At 35.9% G+C, this 22209-nt stretch overlaps 1 protein-coding gene across 2 annotated transcripts in view; it reads right to left on the bottom strand.

The window, feature by feature from the left end:
* The window catches only part of DCN (decorin), a 45720-nt gene that overhangs the window by 11530 nt on the left and 11981 nt on the right, over positions 1-22209 (bottom strand). For both annotated transcript variants that reach the window (XM_008143769.3, XM_008143768.3), the window contains exons 3-6: positions 15656-15768; positions 7000-7213; positions 5793-5906; positions 324-417 (exon numbers count right to left, since the gene is read on the bottom strand). In XM_008143769.3, the coding sequence (XP_008141991.1) occupies positions 324-417; positions 5793-5906; positions 7000-7213; positions 15656-15768 (535 nt within the window). The remainder of the gene's footprint in view (positions 1-323; positions 418-5792; positions 5907-6999; positions 7214-15655; positions 15769-22209) is intronic.

The following is a 22209-nucleotide window of genomic DNA, read 5'->3' as shown; positions in this document are numbered from 1 at the left end:
TACTTAACCTTCAATGCAACTAAGAACATATTGAATGAACATACTGATTTAATTGAATGCCTTGTAATAAGATATATCTTAATTTTACAATAATAGGGTATTCGTAAACTAATAGGTTGATCTTGGTTACAGTAAGTATACTATTTCATTAGTGTTTATTTAACAGCAATAATTGGGCTACCTGAAGTCTGAGGTTGTTGTAAACAACAACAAAAAATGTGGTACAGTAAAAAATCAAACATGTTTCTAAATCTGAGCATGTGGGCACTAATATACCTAGCCATTATACTGAAAAAATGTTATGAAAAAATATAAAATATTACTTGGCCAAATTATTCAGTCCTTTCAGGCTAGCTGCATCAACTTTGGTGATTTTGTTGCCATCAAGATGTAATTCAGTAAGGGAAGGAGGAAGACCTGGAATATGGATACAAAATGTTAAATTAGCAGATAAACATAATTTCTAAAAGACATAACAGTTCCAAACGATTTGCCTTTCATCTTGTTCATTAGTTTTGTGTTTCCTTATTTTCCTTCATCCCTTTTATAATAATACATGCTCTTGCAAGTAGTATGAGATGTCTTCACGTTTCTCCTAGATTGATTTTAACAAAAACATGGACTGTGCTTATCATGTAGAAGATGTTTCCCTCTTAGGAATTGTTAGGATACAATTGTGGAACTGCAGTGAAGCCCTGAATCTCATTAAGCCCTGAATTTCAAATGCCCATGTTGTGGGTTCTGTTCCCAGTCAGAGTACATACAGGAGGCAACTAATCGATATTTCTCTCTCACATTGATGTTTCTCTCTCTCCCTCTAAAAAAATCAGTAGAAACATATATATGTATATATTTTAAATAAACACTAATTGATATATTGGCCTTAGTCTTAATCAACTTTTCCATAGAAATATCAAATGCCTCAGGCAACATGGGTGCATGAAAAGAGCTAAAGCTTCCTTGGATTTTAAAAGACTGTTTCTATATAGAAGTGGAGTGCAGAGGCCTCAAATCAAGTAATCTGCCATATGTTGAGCACCTGGGAAATCATTTTAGATCCAAAATATGTTCTAAATCTCTAGACAGAACTTCTTGAATGACTAGGAATTCTAAAAATTTAGTAATATAAATATAAAAGTTTAAATATTTTATTTTTATTTTCTCCAGCTATCTGAGGAGGTATTATGTTTTTATACAGCTTTTTAAAGAGCATATTGTCCCACTTACAACTACAAAGAAAACTGCAAATTGGTTGCATGTAGAACTAATGTCTGCTTAGTTGAAAGTGTTGGCTATTTGCCTACTAAGAACAGAAATGGAAAATCACAGGTTATGTCTGGTCCCCAATTTTCATTGCATCCCACTGAATTCTATTAAGATTGTCTATTTAATGTAAAAGTTTAGTCCGTATTTGATTGAAAACGACTTAGTTTCTCTATATATGTGGAAGATGCTAAGGAAAGATTTTACTTACTGAATGTCTGTTGTGTACCAAACACTGACATTGGCACTTTTTCTAATTTAGCTCATTTAATTTTTTCAATATTTATATTATTTTTCATTTGTCCCATTTTATAGAGGAGGAAACAGAGATGCAAAGTTACAAATGCTGTAGGTTATCTAGCAACTAAGTAGGAATGTAGTAAGTTCCCAGATAGCCCAAGGGAGCTAAAATAGCATGCTCTTAACTGAAGGAAATGAAATCACAACTGTATTATTCTGATGAATAAGCATCAGGAAATCACAGTCACTTTCGAAATAAAGGATTTGAAACACCTGAATCTCCATAGAATAAATACATGTGGATTTTTAAACAATTTCTATGAATAAAAAGCAATGAATGCAAGTTTTTTCTTCCCTTTTACCATGAAAAGATGTTTATAAAATGTAGCCTCTCTAAAACACTTATCATCACATCTAAGTGTCTCCCTTTGGGGATGTCAGGTTCCCAAAAGGAAAGTTATTGCCAGGAAGAAGTATGACTGTGGAAGAAAACTTTGCATAGGATAGAGAGAGTCAAATTCATAAAGAACATCATAGCCTTGGCACTGTAGCATTGAGCCAAAGAACCTAAACTATAGTTACTTTATTTTTCCTTTCTATTTTCATTTTAAGACAAAACATACTGACATCTTACTTTGGGCCAAATACTATGTGTGTGCATTAAAAATCTTACATCTATTAATCCTCACAAATATTCATTCTCAAAGATAGATGTCACCAATTTTATAGATAACAAAACTGGGGATGCAGAGATGTGGAATAATTAGCCTAAAGTCAGAGAGCAACTAAAAGGCTGAGTCAGGCCTTTTACTCAGGTTGGTCTAACTCAAGAGTAAATTTACAATCTCTCCGTTCCATTCCACTGCCCGTGTCCATCAGTGATGAAAAACAACATGTAGAAATTAAGACTCCCTAAAGGTTGGTGATATTCAGGCTGAAGGGCCTCAGCCTAAGAAAGATAGACTCATATGTTAGATACATATATAAATATGCATGGAGACAGGGCTTAATATGACAGCAGAGTGAAATAGTCAAACACCGGAGCTCTGATAACCCCAGTTCTGACACTTCCCAGCTCCAAGACATTGATCACAATTTACTTCATCACTTTATGCCTCATTTTCCTCATTTATACAACAGGTGTGAAAATATTACTTACAGAGGATTGTTTTGAAATTCATATAACAGAACCCATGATGTGCATTTGATCAAGTGCTGAATAAAATGTAGTTACTATAATTGTAATGTTATTAAGTATTATCAAATAAAAGCAAGATGAGAAAAGAGCACCTAAGATAGGGAAAGGACATAAGAAAGCCAAGAAAAATAGATGACTCAGTGATGAAAATGTTACTGAGGCATATTTAGGAAGGTGCATCAAGGACAGCAAAATCAAAGATTGTTCTTAAAGCAAACCATCTGGCAGTATGAAGGAGTGGAAAGACCTGCACTTTAAATTCCAGCTACTCTACTTCACCTTCTACAGATCTAAGGCTTTATACAAAATATAGATAGATAGATAGATAGATAGGTAGGTAGATAGATAGATAGATAGATAGATAGATAGATAGATAGATAGATAGATAGATAGATAGATTATAGATATAGATATGGATAGATCAATTTATATATATGTCATAAAATATAACTACATAAATATAAATAAAATATATTAAATGTATATAATCCCTGCACTGGGGATAAAGATCACTATTACATGCAAAAAATCAGAGACTCAACAGGATTGTGCTTTATGAATTGTAAATCAATCTCCCTTATCTATCTACCCATCTATGCTAGTAGTTGTTATTATGAGTCAAAAACATCCTCTGTAGCGAAAAGACTGTGGAGAGGGCAAGGGGTGGTAAGAAACAATTCTATGGAATATGTACTCTCAAGAGATGAAGTTTCCATGGAAGCACAATAAAGGGTCATTTTTTCTGTGAGCAAGAAGCTACATTTTCTACCCAGTCTAAGAAAAAGACATCTACATTGAGAAGGCCAGATTGAAAGGAAAATTTGAGACTATAAAGGAGTTTTTGTGAGACTAAAGGACCTAAGACAGGGAAAATGTGTGTGTCAATTAGAGAAACTTATTTTTGATGACTTGATGCCTTTTCTGATTCACAAAGACTGGCTGATGCATCTTTCCTGCGTAGGCCTTCACCAAATGTGCTTACCCTATGACTGTGTGGTGATTGCTGTGTAACTGTCTGGCTTTGCTTCAGGCAGTAAGCTCCTTGAAGGCAGGTAGTATATCCTGTTCAATGTCCTATCTCCTGGGTTGAAACTTTGACTAAACAAAATGAGTGTTCAAAATATTTTTAATTAAAACAACATAAAGTAATGAATCCACTACTTATCTACATGCCAGATATTCCTCTAATAATTTATTTAACTAGAGGCCCGGTGCACGAAATTTGTGCACAGAGGGGGGTTTGTCCCTCAGCCCAGCCTGTATCCTCTCCAATATGGGACCCCTTGAGGGATCGGGCCTAAACAGGCAGTCGGACATCCCTCTCACAATCCAGGACTGCTGGCTCCCAACTGCTTGCCTGCCTGCGTTCCTGATTGCCCCTAACCACTTCTGCCTGCCAGCCTGATCACCCCCTAACCACTCTGCTGCCAGCCTGTTTGCCCCCAATTTCCCTCCTCTGCCAGCCTGGTCACCCCTAACTGCCCTCTCCTGCAGGGTTGATCACCTCCAACTGCCCTCCCTTGCAGGCCTGGTCCTTCTCAACTGCCCTCCCTTGCAGGCCGGGTGCCTCCCAACTGCCCTCTCCTGCTGGCCATCTTGTAGTGGCCATCTTGTGTCCACATGGGGGCAGGATCTTTGACCACATGGGGGCAGCTATATTGTGTGTTTCAGTGATGATCAATCTGCATATTACTCTTTTATTAGATAGGATAGAGGCCTGGTACAGGGGTGGGGGCCAGCTGGTTTGCCCTGAAGGGTGTCCCAGATCAGGTGGGGGTTCACTTGGGGCGTGGGGCGGCTTGAGCGAGGGGCCTGTGGTGGTTTGCAGGCCGGCCACGCCCCTTGGCAATCCAAGTGGAGGCCCTGGTATCTGGAATTTATTTTCCTTCTACAACTGAAACTTTGTAGCCTGGAGCAGAGCCAAGCCTGGGGCTCCCTCAGAGGCCAGCAGCCATTTCTGTTGGGGTTATAATTGAAACTTTGTTGCCTGAAGCGGGTGAGCCCGGCCAGGGTGTGCAGAAAGCTTTGCTTCCCCTGTTGCCGGTGGCAACCCTGGCCTGCTCTCTCAAGCTCTATTCTGCTGCCATTTGTTTGAATTTGTTTACCTTCTATAATTGAAAGTTTGTAGCTTGAGTGGAGGCTTAGGCCTGGCAAGGGCAGGCAGAAAGCTTGGCTTCCTCTGTTACCTAGGAAACCTTGCTCTCTGTGGCTGTAGCCATCTTGGTTTGGGTTAATTTGCATACTCGATCTGATTGGATAGTGGGCGTGGCTTGTGGGCGTGGCTTGTGAGTGTGTCGGAGGTATGGTCAATTTGCATATTGGTCTATTATTAGGTAAGATGTTGAAACAATCCAATGAGGTAGATATTATTATTATTTTCACTTCACTAATAAATAAATTGAGGCACAGATTTTAATAACTTGTCCAAGGTCCCAGAGCCATTTAGTGACAATTATAAATCAAACAGACTCCAAAATCTACACTCTTTATAACACATAATTGCCTCTCTTAAAATAAGAGTATAGTCACTGTGGATGCTCTTACTCAGAGAGTAATAACTGGAAAATCCTCAGATGGAAAGAAATTCACTAATAGATTAGAGACTCAAATTAAAAATTGGCTCAATTTCCAAGGTACTCCCATCTCTCTCTCTCTCTCTCTCTCTCTCTCTCTCTCTCTCTCTCTCTACCCTCCCTCTTCTCTCTTTTTATTTATTTTTTATTTCTTTGTTCATTAAGGTATTACATATGTGTCCTCATCCCCCCATTCCCTCTCTCTTTTTAAACAAAGTACTACCAAGGCCCTCTATTTCTTAAAATAGATGTTCTTTTTTCTTTGTGAAATCACAATTCTATCATATAAAACCATGGTACATACATTAAGATACATCTTAGAAAAGACTTCACCTCTACGATGAGCCTAGATGGCCCAGTAGTCAGCCAGGCTCAGTAGAAACACTTCCAGGAATAGAAAATTTACTGGAAATAAGTTGTCCACTTGTGTCACCATTCACATTTCTAAAATGCTCTCTTTTATGTGTATAAGCCTTAGGGTTTGGCTGTTCAGATTGCTTTGGGGAATTTTCTATCACCTTGAGGGATGGCGGTTATGTTGGTGTCAGCAATGCGGATGTAGGAGAGCTTCTTCATTCCCTGGAAGGCTCCGTTTTCAATCCCCGAGCTCTTCAGCGGGTTGGTGCCCAGTTCTACGAATGCGTAAGTGCAGAGCTTTTAGAGGACAGTTTAAGGATATTGCAAGTCAGAGTAGTGTCTGTTACAACAAAGAATTTACCAGAAATTTGGTTCAATAACCTCTTGACTGAAAAACAAAAGAGAAATGAAAACAATGCTCCTCAAAGGGATTGTAAAATCTGGTAAAAATGGCCCTTACTAAAAGAAACAACAAATAACAACAACAAAAAAACAAATATTTATGAAAGAGTAACAGTAAGAAAAACAACATTATTTAAGTTGCATACGTAGCTTTGCCCAGAAATCAACAAAAGCAAGTATTTACAAATTATGGGGCTATTACTTTCCTAAAATACATTAAAGATGTTGTTAAATAATGTAATCTAACATTTTGTAAGCCAATTATAAATCATAATTTTATAATTCTGGTGTTTTAATGCAAAACATTAGAACACATATTTTAAAGCAAATGATTTATATATGTTCAGAATAGCATTAATCCCCAAAATGAAAATGTATCACCAAATATCTCTAATTAAGTATTATTGAATTACATCCTGCATCTTAAATACAGTAGGGTAACTTCAGCTCTAGAGCTTTCTCTACATTTTAAGATCCCTAAGGACAAGAAATAAAAACATAGTAAGGCACAGATTCAAAATCCCATTTCTTCTGACCCTGCTCCTGCCATTCCAATAAGCTTAAGACATGTACATTCTAGCTAATTTACCTTCCTGCAGCTAGGTTTACTTGAAATCTCTTAAGGTGAAGTGTGAATCCTGGTCTTAGAGTTATAATAATATCCGTACAGCTATAAACTTTCCTCTCAGGACTGCTTTCATTGTGTCCCATAGTATTTGCATTGTTGTGTTTTTATTGTCATTAGTCTCCAGGATGTTTTTAATTTCTTCTTTGATCTCATTGTTAACCCAATCATTGTTTAATAGCATGCTATTCAGCTTCCAAGTGTTTGAATTTTTTGGAATGTTTTTATTGTAGTTTATTTCTAATATTATGCCATTGTGGTCTGAGAAAATGCTTGATATGATTTCATTCTTTTTGAATTTGGGTTGACTTTGTTTGTGACACAATATGTGGTCTACATACCTATGACAATCATCTGGTTCAGTCCATTGAATACAGATTTTCGCACTTTGGTGATCTCGTTCTCATGGGCACGAAGCTCCTGAAGAGTTTTGGGCATTTTTTCTGGCAATTCCTTCAGCTGATTCTTGGACAGATAGAGTCGTTCCAATTTCACCAAAGGTGTAAATGCTCCAGGGCTGATTTTGCTAATTTTGTTGTTGACAAGAATCAATGTCTATAGATAGGGAACAAAAACAACCTTTTCTTAATTCCAAAACCTTCCACACACATATATAAAACAAGTGTGTAGCCTATTCATTCCATTCATGGAACGAGCAGAGAATCCTGAAAAGTTGCAAGAAATCAGTAAAGATCAAGCAGATGTGATTCCTTTAAGAAGTTCACGAAGATCTTCCCTGGCCTGTGTGGCTCAGAGTCTTGGGTTCAATTGAGTTGCAGGTTCACTCGCCATCCCCAGTCGGGATGTGTGTGGGAGGCAACCACTCAATGTGTCTCTCTCACATGACATCAATATTTCTCTCTCTTTCTCCTCCCCTTCCCTTCTACTCTCTCTGAAAAGCATATCCTTAGGTGAGGACTAACAACAACAAAAAAGTGTATGAAGACCTGAACATCAGGAATAAAGAAGAGGGAAATATAATGTTATATACATATATAAAACTACATATAATATTTCTAAAGATTGAAGTTACTAGAATGATATAAGATATCTGAAAAGGCATCCATTCTTCAGTTTTTCAACCTCTACATCCATCTTCATTAACTGTTGTCATAGATTCCACAACAAATCGTCATCAATTTATACTATCACCAGCAGTGCAAAACAGTAAAATTTTCTTGAAGACTCAAAATTTTAGATATAATCTGTTTCAAAAGCTTGTGAAATTAGTACATTATGTTGTAGCTTGTTACTTTACTTTGCATTTTCTTGTCACTTGAAAGCTTTAAAAATTTTCCATTCATTTACTATCATTTACTGTATTTGGGGAGAAGGGAAGGGATTGCCTGATCACAATGCTTCTCACTTTTATTAAATTTTAATAAATTTTAATAGCCAGTTAAGAGAATAAAAGTATAGTTGATATGATATGCAGAGCATAAATATACTTTTCTTCTATTTTTTGCCCTTTTTACATATAACATTTTATATGGCCAAGTATATTAATGCTTTTGACAAATTTTTAAATTTCTGTTTCTGAGTTTTCCTAATATAGGAAATTACTTCTTATTCATATACTTATAGCTATTTCCAAACCTATTTCTGGACTATCTAATTTTCTTCCAACAATCTGTATGTCTAAGGATCCACCATTCTTATTTTAAGTCTCTTTATCAACTAATCCTAATTAAGAGTGTAATTTTATCAAGTTCTTTTAAACTCTTTCTTGTTGAGAGTATTACAGATGGCCCCTTTCTTTCTCCCTTATCCCCCAACCCCTCGTTCCTGCCCCTTCATTTTCAATTATAGTACACTTTTTTTTAAATATATTTTTATTGTTTTCAGAGAGGAAGGGAGAGGGAGAGAGGAGATAGAAACATCAATGATGAGAATCATTGATTGGCTGCCTCCTGCACACCTGCTACTGGGGATCGAACCTGCAACCTGGGCCTGTGCCCCTGACTGGAATTGAACCCGGGACCCTTCAGTCTGCAGGCCAATGCTCTATCAACTGAGCCAAACGAGCCAGGGTTTGTAGTACACTTTTATGCATATATGAAAATGAAGAGGGACACAAAGGGAATTTGAGTAACAGAAAAGCAGTAACTTTCATTTTCAGAGATGCAAGAATATTTTCTTCTACTAACAACTGGTTAATTAAACCATGTACATCTTCATGTAGTTCACATTATTTGACTAGTTAAAACTTATTACAACTACTATAATTTTTATCAAACTCTAAACTATGCATTGATGATTGAAACAAAATCCTAAGAAATTCTAATGAATATTCGAGAAAGTTCAAAAACTCGTAAAAGTTTACATAATAGTAAATTTATATTAACAAGCAAAATGTCCAGGAAATCAGTAAAAGCCAGAGCTAGAGAAAGACTGAGAGGACTTGTGCCATTAAAAGACACCCAAAATGGTAGATGCTTACTTTTAAGTGCAAAGGAAATCTTGAATTGCCATCTGTGGAAGAAAATTCTGAAAGCTTAATTATAATTAAATGCATTAAACATGGTTTGAAAATATGTTTTAAAAAGTCAACCTGATGATGTACTGCCTGCTATTTCAGGTAATAAAATATTATGTCTTTGACTAGATAATAACTAGATAATGCTTCTACCTGTGAGTGTGATGTGGCAGTAATTGCTGCTAAATTTGGTGAGCGTGTGACATTTGTCCCCAGTGATTTCTTCAGTAAAGTGGGAATAATAATAGCACCTAGAGCAAGCATGTCAAACTCACGGGCCACAGGCCACATGCCTTGGTTATTTGCTCCATTGTTAGCCTTTGAGTTTGACATGCTTGACCTAGAGGGATTGTTATAAGGATTAAAAATTACAATGTGTACAGACTGCTTCTTTGCAAAGTTATACTTTGAAATATTATTGTTAGTTGAAAGTTATAGTCCAGTGAAAAGCATCTCTAGTTTCAGAATAAAACAAATTTGAAAAAATAAAACTAAAAATTTTGGTCATAATAAGGTAAAATTTTAAGGGCTATGTAAATTAAAACTTCATCTAAACAGATCCACTCATGAAAAAGTTATTCGTGTATATACAGTATTGCTAAAGATGGTTAATGATAGTTCCATACAAAGGGATATGTATGTTTAAGAAAGCATAATTATAAAGTGACAGGCAAAGGCTAAATGTTGAGATGGGGAAAGCTGACTAAGTACACTGGCTAATGACAAAGTCCAGCTGCCAGAGAAAAAGTCAAAGGTGAAACCCAGGTTTTCTTCAGATCAGCTGTTGGAAAGAAAAACAAGCAGAAATGGATGATCATTAGCTAATTTAAGCCAAGAGAAGTGAATTAGAAGAGAATGTGTGGTTTGGGGAAAGAAATGCCTTGAGTACTACTCAATCTAAAATTGAAGCACACACTAAAAAATCAGGACAACCTATTTCTTTGGTAACTAAAGATAAAAGTGATCGAGCCTGGGAGGCAGGGAGAGGTAATGGAAAAGATGATGAGCAATAGAAATTGGGTAGAAATAGGAGCAAAAGTATGTTCACCACCTTCATCCAAGAAAGTCATAAAAAGATACAAATTTTGGTTATAAGATACATAATTACTGTGGATGTAATGTACAACATGATGATTACAGTTAACACTATGGTATATTTGAAAGCTGCTAAGAGAGCAAATCCTAAAATTTTTCATAATGAAAAAAGTTAATGTTTATATGAGATGATAGATGTTAACTAACCTTACTGTGGTAATCATTTTGCAATATGTATAAGTCAGTTCTTTATGGTATACTCCTCAAACTTACACAGTACTGTAGGTCAATTATATTTCAATAAAACTGAAAGAAAAAATATGGAAGCCTGAATTTGTATGTACAATTTTCTTCAAAGCCACTTATACTGCACCAGGTGATGCTTTAGGAATTGTATGGTGGCTATTAAATTTAAAAGAGAATTATCAGTGCATAGAATCAAGTCAGACTGCTCCTGAGTTTAGGTCACAAGCTTTGGCTCTTAATTGCTGTATAATTATGAGCAAATAACTCAACTTCTCTGTGCTTGTGTGGCCTCATCTGTATAAAGGGATTATCAAAAATGTCTCCCCTACTCAGTGTTGCTTAGTGGTTGAGTGTTGATCCACGCAACAGGCGGTCACAGGTTTGCTTCCCAGTCAGGACACATGCCTGAGTTTCAGGCTCAGTTCCCAGCAGTGGATGTGCAGGAGACAGCAGATTGATGTTTCTTATCAATGTTTCTATCGCTCTCTCCCTTTCCCTTCCTTTCTCTCAAAAACCAGTAAAAAACATATTTAAAGAAAAAGTGTTAAAATAAAAAAGAGTGTTTACCTCATAAAATAGTTATAAGAATTAAATAAGTTAATGCATATAAGGTGTTAAGAACAGTGTCTATTAAATAGTAACTGTTAAATAAATGTTTTTATTATTCAATCTTTGACAATTTTCACTTTGAAAAATTTCCTTACTAGATTTTTTAAACTTCAATTAAGAATATATTGAATGTTGACATTATAATACTCAATTTTATATAAGTATGTAATTTTTCTACTTCATATAAGTATAAAACTACTCTTACAACATGTACCACTCATAATGAACCAGAGAGTTATAAACTGATTAAATTAAGGGAAAAAAATGACATTTTTCTGTTAAATCCTTTTTATTTTAATCCTTGCTAAGTTTTCATTTCTTTCTTCCCTTCTCATTCAAGTGTGGCTTTCCTATCTGAAATTATAGTGTTTATTTGCATAATAGCAAGGATAGAAATGATCATGAATGGAAGAGTAAGAGAAAAATAGCTGTTTCACATCCTCTGAGTGGTTAAAGCTCTAATAAACTCTCTCTCTTCTTCCAATGTATACTTTGAAGTAGAGAGATTGCCAAGATGATAATTGCCTAAAAACATCCTTAGAAGGAAATATAGAAAAGAAAGGCTCATTATTACAAAAGCCAGATTTAATGAGAACATCCAGAAACCTGATATCTTTTATTTCAGGTTATGAGAAATTTAAACAAATTATTCAGATTATAGTTAAACACACAGGAAGTAAGAATTAGAGAAAGAGAATTTTCCTTCCTTAAAAAAATTTAGCTTGTCTAGCCAGAGTGGCTCAGTGGTTGTGTGTCAACCCATGCACTAGGAGGTCACCAGTTTGATTCCCAGTCAGGGTCAATGCCTAGGTTGTGGGTTTGATCCCAGTAGAGGGCATGCAGGAGGCAGCAAATTGATGTTCTCTCTCTCTCTCCCTCTCCCTTCCCTTTTCTCTAAAATCAATTTAAAAAACATTTTTTAAAAAATGTAGCTTGAGGGTAAACTTCTGAAAATAAAAATATTTTTAAATATTTTAGTTTATTGAAACTAATAATATTCCTTTTTTATTAATACCTCTTTTAGCTTAGGCCAGTGACAAATGAAATAGTCATTGACAAACCTTGCTGGCAGCATAATTGGCTCACTCTCAGTGAAACCATAACATGAAAGCAGAGAGAGGGTGAGTGGGGGCTCAGGCCCAATAACCTATCAGTGGAGATGGATCCCATTAGGCCATGGTTTGAGACCCCTAGTTCCTCTGCTATTTTGGAGCATGAATCTCTCATTCTAGCCAGTTTCTATTTTTATTTGCCTGCTTCTTATTTTCTTCTACATTTCTTTCTTCTTGCACCAAAAAAACACACAAAACACAAAAAAACGAAAAACCATATCTCTAACCTTTTTAAAAATATTCTGTTAATATTATAAGACCTCTTTGTTCCATATTTTCTCAATACACTAACTGGTAACCTTATATTTTTCTCATATTTGGTGCTCATATCATTCACTACTGATATCAGATTGTGCTTATATTGTTGGACACTTCAATAGATTGACTACATACTTTATATGTGCTATTATTTTAATTAACTGTTCTAAATAGAATATTTAAATCTTGTTTTTAGTATATTTTTATTGATTTCAGAGAGAAAGAGAGAGAGAGATAGAAACATCAATGATGAGAGAGAATCATCGATGGCTGTCTCCAGCAAACCCCACACTGGGGATCAAGCCCTCAACCTGGGGATGTGCCCTGACTGGGAGTCAAACCATGATCTCCTGGTTCATAGGCTGACATTCAACTACTGAGCTACGCCGGTTGGGTGAGAATCATTAAACCTTAAAAAAAAAAAAATCTATGCTTCCTTTTAAAGTACTGTATATTTTCTCCGAATGGATAAATGTTTATTGCCTTTCTCATCTTGTCTGTCACAAAGTTGAAAACGACATTTTGTCTTTATTATATGAACTCTATAGTATATTATGATTAGTTTATTTTACTTTAAGTTACATTATTTCCCTTGAACATATATTTTTATTATAATACTAGAGGCCTGATGCATGAAATTCGTGCAAGAGTAGGCCTTCCTTCTCCGGGCTGCCAGCACCAGCTTCCCTCCGCCCAGAACCCGGGCTTCCCTCCTCCTGCCACCAGCAGACACCGGGACTTGGGCTGGCTTCCCTCTGGCCCTGGCTTCGTTAGGAAGGATGTCTGGAATGACTGTCAGAAGATATCCAGTCTAATTAGCATATTACCCTTCTATTATTATAGATAGTAGAAGCCCAATGCACGAAATTCGTGCAAGGGGCTCAGGCCCTGCCACTACGGCAGCCTCCTCTGCCTCGGCCCTTGTAGCCCTGGCTTCTGCAGAAGGTCGTCTGGTCTAATTAGCATAGTATACTTTTATTATTATAGATAACAGCCAGACTATTCTTTTATTTTACTGTGTAGTGCTTATTCTTACAACCCCTCAATTATTTTTTATAACAGTTAAGAGAAATAAGTGTCCATCAGTAGACAAGTGGACAAAAAAGCTGTGGTACATTTACACAGTGGAATACTACAGGGCTGTAAAAAAGAAGGAACGCTTACCATTTGCAATATCATGAATGGACCTGGAGATTATTATGCTAAGCAAAATAAGCCAGACAGAGAAAGACAAATACCATAAGATCTCATTTATGTGTGGAATATAATGAACAAAATAAACTGATTATCAAAATAAAACCAGAGGCATGGATACCTGGCACAGAATGACAGAGGTCAGAGGGGAAAGGGGTCGGGGGGGATTGGATAAATGAATGTGTAGAGATCAGCCAAAGAACATATATGCATAGATGCATAGCCCATGGACACGGACAGCAGTGTGGTGATGGTCAAAGGCAGGGGTGAAAGGGGTTGAGTAGAGGTGGGTAAAGGGTGGGAGGGAAATGGGGGACATCTACAATAGTGTCAATAATTTTTTAAAAAAGAAAGAAATGAATGTTAAGTTAGAATGTTCTATCTTTACATTACCAAGGTTAAGAATGTGTTTCTATGATATTTATCTCCACAGATAGGTAACTGATCACTAGGCAATCCTCTACATTATTTGAAAATTCTAACTCTTTACATTGTAATGTTAATGTTGAACAAAAATCTGCATCCCTAAAATTCCGTTCAATTGTCAATAGGACAATTTTGGCATCTTGTAGTTGAGGCAAGAAATTTCAGCTTATCTTCTCCAGCATGGTCCTTCAAACGTGTCACTCATGACCTTTTTGCATGCAGTTTAGATATCCACATCTCCATCAACTGTCCCGTAAACATAATTTCCAGATTCTTTATCCTCATGATGATCATTCTTCAAATGTTCTAAGGTTAATGCCCTTCTTAAAATGTCCAGGACTAGACTCAATATTTTAAGTGTGGCTTAGCACAGTAGAGTACAGAGACAATGAGATTTTAGTCTCTCTTTGGACATTGAAATCTAGCCTATTAACACTAAATGTGCAATGATATTTTGATGGGAAACCACAGGTGGAGAGCTGGACTACATAACACATTTTATAAGGATTCTGATGCCCTATGTGAACAGACAGTACATATACTCTTACAGAAGGCTACCTTAGCAAGGCTTAAACCTACTTGATTAGGTTGGCCATTTCTCATTTTTTACTGCACCCTCTCTCAAATACAGTTATATTCATTCTTTGTCCTTCTTGACCCTTCTCGATGTCCTGGGAGGCTGTCCTCTGATGACTTCATCACCCATATGTCTTTATCCTCTGACTTCCAGTTAGGTTTAACCATAGAAGACACTGGCAAGAAATCAGGAGATAGGACTATAGCTCCCCACCTTTCTCATGGCTTTGGGACTCCCTAGTTCTGTGAGGCCTTGTGGGCTTGAGTACCTCACAATGCCTGGTTGGTTCCCATACCCGTTTGTAAATAGTCTTTAGTAAAGTCTCCTGAAATGCTTTAGAGAATACCATTCTTTTCTGCTGGAATCCTGACTGGTAGACTGGCTGTATTGCTGTGTACTAGAGTAGAGGTAAGTGAAAAGCATAATAAAAACAAAGTCACAGATAAGAATGCAGTATGCGTAATCGAGATACAAAGCAACATCTCTCTCTCTCTCTCTCTCTCTCTCTCTCTGTGTATATATATCTATGTATATATATATATATATACACATATGTACATATGTGTGTATGTGTGTGTGTGTGTGTGTGTGTGTGTGTGTTTTAATGGAATTTAGATGAAATTATAATTAATAAAATATACATGATTACCCCTTTTTGTCTTGGTGCAAATCTGCGACCTTATAAATTTATTTGAACCTCTTATACTATGAACAAAAGAAATAAAATAATACTGAGATCAGTCCATTTTGTTTCACTATTGAAGTACAATATAATTGGGAAGATAAAGACTTTTATTCATGAAACATGAGAGAGATTAAGATTTAATGTAGTCTTAAGAAGAAAATACTAAGTATATATGCTGTATACTATATAAAAAATTGGCTGATTTTTAGGGGTTAATGATTATGATGATATGCTCTTCTATCACCTTCTAAGAGAATTGAATAAACACTTAGGTGCTTATTTATTACCACATAGTACTCTTGGCCTTACCTAAGTTTTGTTTTGAAAAATACTTTGAGTCAGATCTTGTTACAACTCAAAAATTTTCAAAAATTCTTACATGAAGGTCCTTCAGGTTCTTAAAGTCGCCATCTTTGATTTCAGTTATTTTGTTGTTTTGCAGGTCCAGCAGCGTAGTGTCAGGTGGAAGATCTGTTGGCACTTTATCCAGACCTAGTATGAAAATAAAAGCCATTTCAGTCAGCAAAATGGGACACATTACTGCAGAGTCACAAAGGATGTGTTTATAAAGAAATTACTGTTGCAATGATAGTAATACAAATATCATGTTTTTCTTTTCTAGGTATTATATCTATTCTAATTTAAAAATCAGCTTTACCTTTTCCAACCAAGTCTGATTTTCTCAGTAAACAGAACACGTTATTTTTATTAATTACTCTTCTTCATAAGAGAAAAAGTAGTATTTTGTAAGAATATGGCTCAAATAATTAGTATACAGTATATTATACCTCATTTTTCTTGTTTTAGAAAGTTATTGTTTTGGTAAGTGTTAAGTGTAAGCTATTTGTAAATCTGTACCCTTTAATACATATCCTGTCAGTAAAGACGAGCTTTAGCCAAATCATCAGGTAAAGATCCTTTTGATAAACCTAACATGGTCACAGGTCTACATTTAAAATTATATAAATATGCAACCATGTTGTTGCATCAACAGCTTAAAAATTTATCCAAACTTTGGAAGTTCTTTCCATTTTAATTGGAATCCCAAAACCATATCAATTTAGTTGATGTTTTATGACTGATGGAACTAGAATAAAATGAATTAAAATTGTTAGTGTGGCTTGTCCAAAATTTATTATATGAAGCATTACTTTTACACTTTAAATTTTGGTCTAAGTAACTGAGTTATTATAGTTTATAAATGTAAACACATTAACCAAATAAATGTTCTATGGTATTAAAGCATATTTATTCAACTAGATGTATAAGGATGAACTGTTTTTATTCAAAATGAATTGCATTTAAAATAAGTCATCATTTTGAATGTTAATGGAGAAAGATATTAAATTACATATCTGTTTGCCTTTCTTTATTCCATTGACTTTGTTTCATATTGATGAAGCATGTCACTCAAAATTTGAGTTTCGCCAAAACCGGTTTGGCTCAGTGGATAGAGCGTAGGCCTGCAGACTGAAAGGTCCCAGGTTCGATTCCAGTCAAGGGCATGTACCTTGGTTGCAGGCACATCCCCAGTAGGGGGTGTGCAGGAGGCAGCTGATCGATGTTTCTCCCTCATTGATGTTTCTAACTCTCTATCCCTCTCCCTTCCTCTCTGTAAAAAAAATCAATAAAATATATTTTTTTTAAAAAATTGAGTTTCTTCTAACTCAAACTCATGTAATTGTTTCTGTACTTTAAAGTTGTATAGCATCAATCAGAAATATTTTTCAAACTTTCCATTATATCTGAAATATGAAGTACTGCAAATCATTCTTTCATTCATTCAACAACCCTTTATTGAATATCCCCTAGACACCATCAACTTATTAGGCACTGGAGATAGAGTAGGAACAAGACAAAAATTGTCCACATCATCATGGAAAATATAATTCAATGTACAGTTTTCAATTTTTAAAAAGTTACAACAAGGCATATAATGACTGCTATGTTGGGAAGAAGATATCCTTCCAATTTTGAATTTCATGTAAGCACATATCAAGGTAGCCATATTTTATGTCTTCCATGAAAACTACATAAAATGTATCTGAAGTCACCTGCTCTAAAAACAAAGTCTAGCTCCCATTTCAGTGATCAACCATTATTTTAAACTAGAGGCCCGGTGCATGAATCATGCACCAGTGGGGGTCACTCTGCCTGGCCTTCAGGATTGGGTTGAAACCAGCTCTGTGACATCCCCCAGGGGGTCCCGGATTGTGAGAGGGTGCAGGCCAGTCTGAGGGACCCCACCAGTGCACAATTGGGGCCAGGGAGGGAAGCGGGAGGTTGGCCAGCTGGGGAGGGACTGTGGGAGGGCTCCAGGGTGTGTCTGACCCATCTAGCTCAGTCTGGATCAGCTGGACCCCAGCAGCAAGCTAACCAACCAGTTAGAGCATCTGCCCCCTGATGGTCAGTGCACATCATAGTGAGCGGTTGAGCGGCCTTAGTATATCATTAGCATATTACGCTTTGGTTGATCAGCCTACCAGTCAACCAGACACAGCATATTAGGCTTTTATCATATAGGATGTGAATATTAAAATGCAGGTGAGATGTGATCAGGTGCATTCACCTTCTGGGACAGCATGGGTGGGCCTGGAGAATATTATGCTAAGTGAAAAAAGCCAGTCAGAGAAAGATAAGTACCATGTGCTTTCACTCATACATGGAATCTAATGAACAGAATAAACTAGCAAACAAAGTTGAGACAGACTCATGGATACAGATAACAGACTGACAGCTATCAGAGAGGAGGGTGTTTGGGACTGAGTGAGGAGGGTGAAGGGATTAAGCAAAGACAAAAAAAGGACTCGTGGGCACAGACAACAGTAAAGTGATTACCAAAGGACAAGGTGGGTGGCGGGAGGCAGTAGAAGAGAAAGCAGGGATAAATGGTGATAGAAGAAGACTTTACTTGAGGTGGTAACACATAATGCAATAGACAGATGATGCATTATAGAATTGTGAACCTGAAACCTGTATAATTTTATTAGCCAATGTCACCCCAATAAATTCAGTAAAAATTTAATTAAAAAATAAAAAAATGCACTGATTTTAAACATGCATAAATTATTCTCCAATAACTCACAGAAACAGTTATTTCACAGAGAAATAATAAGAATAAAGTGTTTTCAGGGACAAACAGCAAACCAACCAGCAGAATAGCTGCCTCGTAGAAGGCTTATTCAACTACACTATGCTGTGATCAGTGCCATTTTCAGAAATGTCAGTTTGCTGATTTCATGCAATTAGGAGTGGTAGACTTCTGCCAAATCTTTGATAATTAGTGTTCTCCAACCAAGAAGAGGCACATTTCCTTTAATTTGAAAAGAAGTTACTGCTTACATTTCATCATTACTTCAAAGGGGTCTTTGTCAAAGTCTTAATTTCCAGTTTGCTTACTTTTATATTTGTTGGACTTAAATTCTAGTGGCTCTATTAACATTTGTTCAATGCTAAAGTGCTAATAAATTTCAGATGTGAAGAGAAAGAAATTATATATTTGGATGGCTGACAATGATTATACTGTCATCTAGATTTTATAAGAACAGGAAATGCTTAGGGTAAATTAAATTCCATTTTTTTCTGAAGAATTTGCATACAAACATCTTTTTAAAATATATATATTTTTTATTGATTTCAGAGAGGAAGGGAGAGGGAGAGAGAGATAGAAACATCAATAAGAGAGAATCATCTATCCGCTGCCTCCTGCACACCCCTTACTGGGGATCAAGCCCACAACCCAGGTATGCGCCCTTGAACAGAATCGAACTGGGGACCCTTCAGTCTGCAGGCTGAGGCTCTATACACTGAGCCAAACCAGCTAGGGCTAAAAACATCTTAGAAAGTAATTTTAATTATCAAAATCACAATATTACATTCTCTAAAATACTACCAAATTCATATCTATTTGGGGGATTTCACATATCACTATTTTATTCTTAAAATTTATGTAGCTTTATAGTTTATAAAAAATAAAAATAAAACATCTTATTTAACTAATAATAATTCAGTGAGATAGGTAAGGCACTGTGATCATTTCATTATTTCAGATGATTTTTAGAAAGGTTTAATGACATGAACAAGCTCCTGTAGCTATTAGTGATAAAATGCAAACCAGAAGACAATTCTGCTGGCTTCCAACAGCATGTTTTTTCTGTCCTACCCATGTGTACTCCAATAAGAATTGTTCTGACAGCAGACCCAGTAATATGCTGTACATTTAATGACTAGACATAGTATTGGAGTATTAACTAGCTTGCTCGACAACTATAGGCAGAGGATAACTGAGAATTTATCCCAGTGATGAGTTCTCAGAAAGGGAAGTATCAGCTAGTCTATGGTTCCAAAATGCTGATTAGGTTGACTGTATGATGAAGTTCTTATCAGTCTATATCAAAATCAGAAAAAAAATGAGGCACTCTGTTTAGTTTTAATATAAATGATCTCTCACACACACAACACAAATACTTACATACACACACTGCCTTCATTTTTAATATACCCTCTATTTTTTAAAAATTCTAATAGCAGATGGAAGCTGGTTGTTATTTTGTTGAATTTGGTTTTGACTTTAATAAAAAATTAACTTGTTCAACATTCAAAAAACTTTACTTGTCCCCAAAATCAGGGAACTTCTGAGCTAATCCAATAATCACTTCTCATAGTTATAAAAGCAAACAGCTAATGAAGTAAAATGACTTATCCTAGGTGCCTCATAGCTAAACTAGATCAAGACCAAGATGGTATGGGTCCTCACTCTAGAACTACCCAATGTGCCCTTTATGCATATAAGTATTCTGCATGACCCTAGCCAGTGTGGTTCAGTTGATTGGAGCATCATCCCATACACCAGGGGTGGAGGTATCGATTCCTGATCAGGGCACACACCCAGGTCAGAGCGCATGTTGGAGGCAAACAATTGATGCTTCTCTCTCACATCAATATTTTCTCTCTCTCTCTCTCCTTTCCTCTCTCTAAAGAAATACATCATATATATATATATATATATATATATATATATATATATATATATGTTTTTTTCTGTCCTACCCATGTGTACCCCAACAAGAATTTTTCTGACAGCAGACCCAGTAACATGGATATATATATCCTAAGCAACCCAGCTAATGATGACCCCCCTGTTCCATTCCAAACGCCTTATGTATATGCTCCTGTTTTATTGTACTATAGTTCAGATTTCTTTCTTTTCTGTAAGTTCTGGGTAAGCAGTCACAAATGATTATTTTTCATCAGAGCTTTGACCTTACCCCTTTATACACAGGAGGTAGTTTTTTGAATGATTAAATTTAAAATCATAAGTCTTCCCTGCCGTTCCATACTGAACAAGTTCAAGTCATGGCCTCAAAGTATTTTCTGCTATATTTTGTTACAATCATCTCTTCACATCTTGCTTTCATGAGGGTTCTTATTTTTCCTCAGAAGTATTAGGATACAACTGGCTATGATAATCACAATTTCCTTTCTGATTCTTGATTGTTCAAGAACATCTTAGTAATAAACGCTATTATCAAACACATCATCCCCATTATCTGCACCTGAAAATTGCTCTTACTTTCTTATGTGTCTTTGATATATTTGTGAGGAACCTTTTGTCACATATGTATCTGAATAAGCCTGCCTTTTCTGTCCCACATGGTGACTGGGTCAGTGGTAACAGTTGCTTTGCACAACATGTATTTCTCATATTTCTTGTGGAGAGGAATTGATTATAACTTTTAGAGGAAGAAACAGATTCTCAATTATGGGTTATTATTGTCAAAAACAAACAAACAAACAAATAAGCAAATAAACAATTAATCCTGAATCTATTTAAGTCTCAAGATGTAACTCCCAATTTTCAAGACATAAAGAGGTCACAAGAACATGCTAACATCTGCTAACGTAATGGATTCAACAAAATCTCAATTTTGTTAACAAATAAATTACATCAAAAAATGAAGAAATGTAGGTGAAACTATAGTTTAAAAGAGACATAAGAGCTATTTAAATAATTGCAATATATGTATGCAGTTGGACTCCAACTCACACAAACTGTAAAATAAAACATATAGTATTTATAAGATGATTGAAAATCTGTACTTTGAATAAATATTTGATGATATTAAGAAATTGTTTTTACTTTTAGATATGAACTGGTTGTTTTTATTGTGTTATACACAATTTTTAATATTTCATAGAAATATACTGATATATTTGTTGTTTAAAATGAAATGATGGCCTGGCCAGCATGGCTCAGTGGTTGAGCATTGACCTATGAACCAGGAGGACGCTGTTCGATTCCCAGTCAAGGCATATGCCTGGGTTGTGGGCTCAATCCCCAGTGTGGGGTATGCAGGAGGAAGCTGATCAATGATTCTCTCTCATCATTGATGATTCTATTTCTCTCTCCCTCTCCCTTCCTCTCTGAAATCAATAAAAACATATATTTTTTAAAAAAGAAATGATGTCTAGAATCTGCTTCAAAATAATATGGGAGGGGGAAAGTCTTGAGGATATATAGGAAAATTTTGGCATTAGTTGATAATTCCTGAAGCTTGGTGATGGGCAGACAATGTCTCTTATTTTGTAAATTTTGTATATTTAAATGTTCTAAAATCTTTTTATAAGACTTATTTGAATTTTGGTCCTCTTCTTGATTCTTAGGATCACTGGGCAAGTTGCTTAGGCTCTCTAGGCCTCAGTTTTCCTGTATCTTCCATAACATTTTGCTGATAACTCAATAAAATATCCTGCAAAATAATATCCTACCACAGTGTTTAGCCGAATCCCAATTATTGGTATCTATACTTATCATCAATAAGAAGATACCTTGCTGATTACTAGTCTGTATGTCTGTGACAAGTGGTGGTGGGGGTTTTTTTTGTTTGTTTTCTTTTTCTGCACAATACAATTAAAATGCATATTCTCCTGGAA

Source organism: Eptesicus fuscus, chromosome 7 (assembly GCF_027574615.1).
Source record: "Eptesicus fuscus isolate TK198812 chromosome 7, DD_ASM_mEF_20220401, whole genome shotgun sequence".
NCBI classification, from domain to species: domain Eukaryota; kingdom Metazoa; phylum Chordata; class Mammalia; order Chiroptera; family Vespertilionidae; genus Eptesicus; species Eptesicus fuscus.
Note: the sequence above shows the minus strand (reverse complement) of the source record. Positions and strands in the feature narration are given on the sequence as shown.